Source organism: Orycteropus afer, unplaced genomic scaffold, assembly GCF_000298275.1.
Source record: "Orycteropus afer afer isolate SDZICR_OR568_19922 unplaced genomic scaffold, OryAfe1.0 scaffold00262, whole genome shotgun sequence".
Taxonomy (NCBI): Eukaryota; Metazoa; Chordata; class Mammalia; order Tubulidentata; family Orycteropodidae; genus Orycteropus; species Orycteropus afer.
In genome coordinates this window covers 3,294,759-3,296,317 of record NW_006921849.1, presented here as the reverse complement: position 1 = coordinate 3,296,317, position 1,559 = coordinate 3,294,759, and the positions used below count along the sequence as shown (strand labels likewise).

General features: G+C 51.3%; 1 protein-coding gene across 1 annotated transcript in view; it reads left to right on the top strand.

Moving 5' to 3' along the window:
• The window catches only part of CC2D2A (coiled-coil and C2 domain containing 2A), a 228,901-nt gene that overhangs the window by 226,765 nt on the left and 577 nt on the right, over positions 1-1,559 (top strand). The window contains exons 32-33 of the mRNA XM_007950086.1: positions 405-484; positions 617-794. Of these exons, the coding sequence (XP_007948277.1) occupies positions 405-484; positions 617-794 (258 nt within the window). The remainder of the gene's footprint in view (positions 1-404; positions 485-616; positions 795-1,559) is intronic.

The window sequence follows — 1,559 nt, the reverse complement described above, 5'->3', positions numbered from 1 at the left end:
GAGGCGCGTAACAGAAGCCTCGCCCCTTCTGCCTGGACCTAACCTCTCTCTGTATACTGATGGTGCAGCGGCTAAGCACCCAGCTGCTACTGAAAGGTCAGCGGGTAGTACCCACTAGCCATCCTGGGAGAGAGACGAGGCAATGGGTTTCTGTAAAGCTTACAGCCTTGGAAACCCTATGGGGACCGTCCTACTGTCCTTCATGGTTGCTTTAAGTCAGAATCGACTCCACAGCAATGGGCTATGTGTATCAATGAATAAAGTGATGAAGCATTTCATGACAAAACAGGTATTTTGCTACAGGTACTGCATTTAGCTACAGCCGAGTTAGCCAGTGCCCCTCTTCTGTCCCATTTCAAGCATCTCTCATGGCCCTTAGGCTACTGGGAACTTTCTGTTGGCAGGTCTCTTCTCCAGCCTCGAGCCCTGAGGGCAAGGACCACTTGTGTTCCGTTCTTCCTCCCTGGAGAGCAGCGCACGTTAGGTACCACGTAAGCCTGGAGAGCCGTGATTGCCCCGACACACGGTGTAGTCACGGAACCCCACTGCGTACTAACTGTGGCTTCTTAAGGTAAAAGTCAAGTCACCCAAACGTGCATTTTTTTTCTATGAGCAGGATTGAAAAAATACTGAAAGAGAACATCATGGACTGGAGGCCCCGGCGTCTGACTCGTTGGAACAGGTACTGCTCCTCCACGCTGCGCCAGTTCCTGCCGCTGCTGGAGAGCAGCCAAGGGGAAGATGTGCAAGACGCGCACCGGGCAGAGCTGCTCAGGCAGCTGGGGGACTGCCGGGTGAGTGCCAGCCCTCCTCCACAGAGCCCGGGCGTCGGGCCACAGGGGAACACGCACCCTCCAAGTACCGCCACTGCTCCTCCAAGTGGGTAAATTAAGCAGTGTAGACCAAAAATATTCTACCCCAAAATTTCAATCTCAGTAAGTAACTTAGCAGCAAATAGCAAAAGGCCTCTATAACATGAAAATACTTACTACTCAGCTTATGAAAAACTAGCTTTTATGAATACACTGCCAGGATGAAATGAAAGTACGTGGCTAAATGACGTTAGACTAAACTGTGGCAGAAGGGGAGGCCAAACTCTGGACTTGGGTTTTAAAGGCTACAGTTTGATACGATCACTTTTCATTGCTGAGACCCTCATGAGCAGAGAACGTAACGTTCCTGGGTAATGAGGCAGTCTTCCAACCACTTCAAGGCAGTAAACCTTGTTGGCTAAACCGTGTGAAGAGAAAACTGGATAGGTCGAAAGAATTCTATTCGCTGACTGAAGTTACCTTTAAGGGCAGGTTTTTAGCAGGATGTTTTAGTTCATGTAACAGAGACCTTAAGTCAAACAGGCTGGAGCGATAGAATTCACTGGCTTTAGTGCAGAGTCCGAGAGATGAAGGGATCAGGGCTGTACCACTTTCTGCAAGTGTCCCCACTCTGCCCTCGTCTCGGGGACGACGTCGTCCTCAGGCTGGCAGACGCTGCCAGCTCCAGGACTCTCATCTGCAGGGTGTCTAATGCCCCAGGCCTCCCAGCCAGAGGCTTGCCCGCCC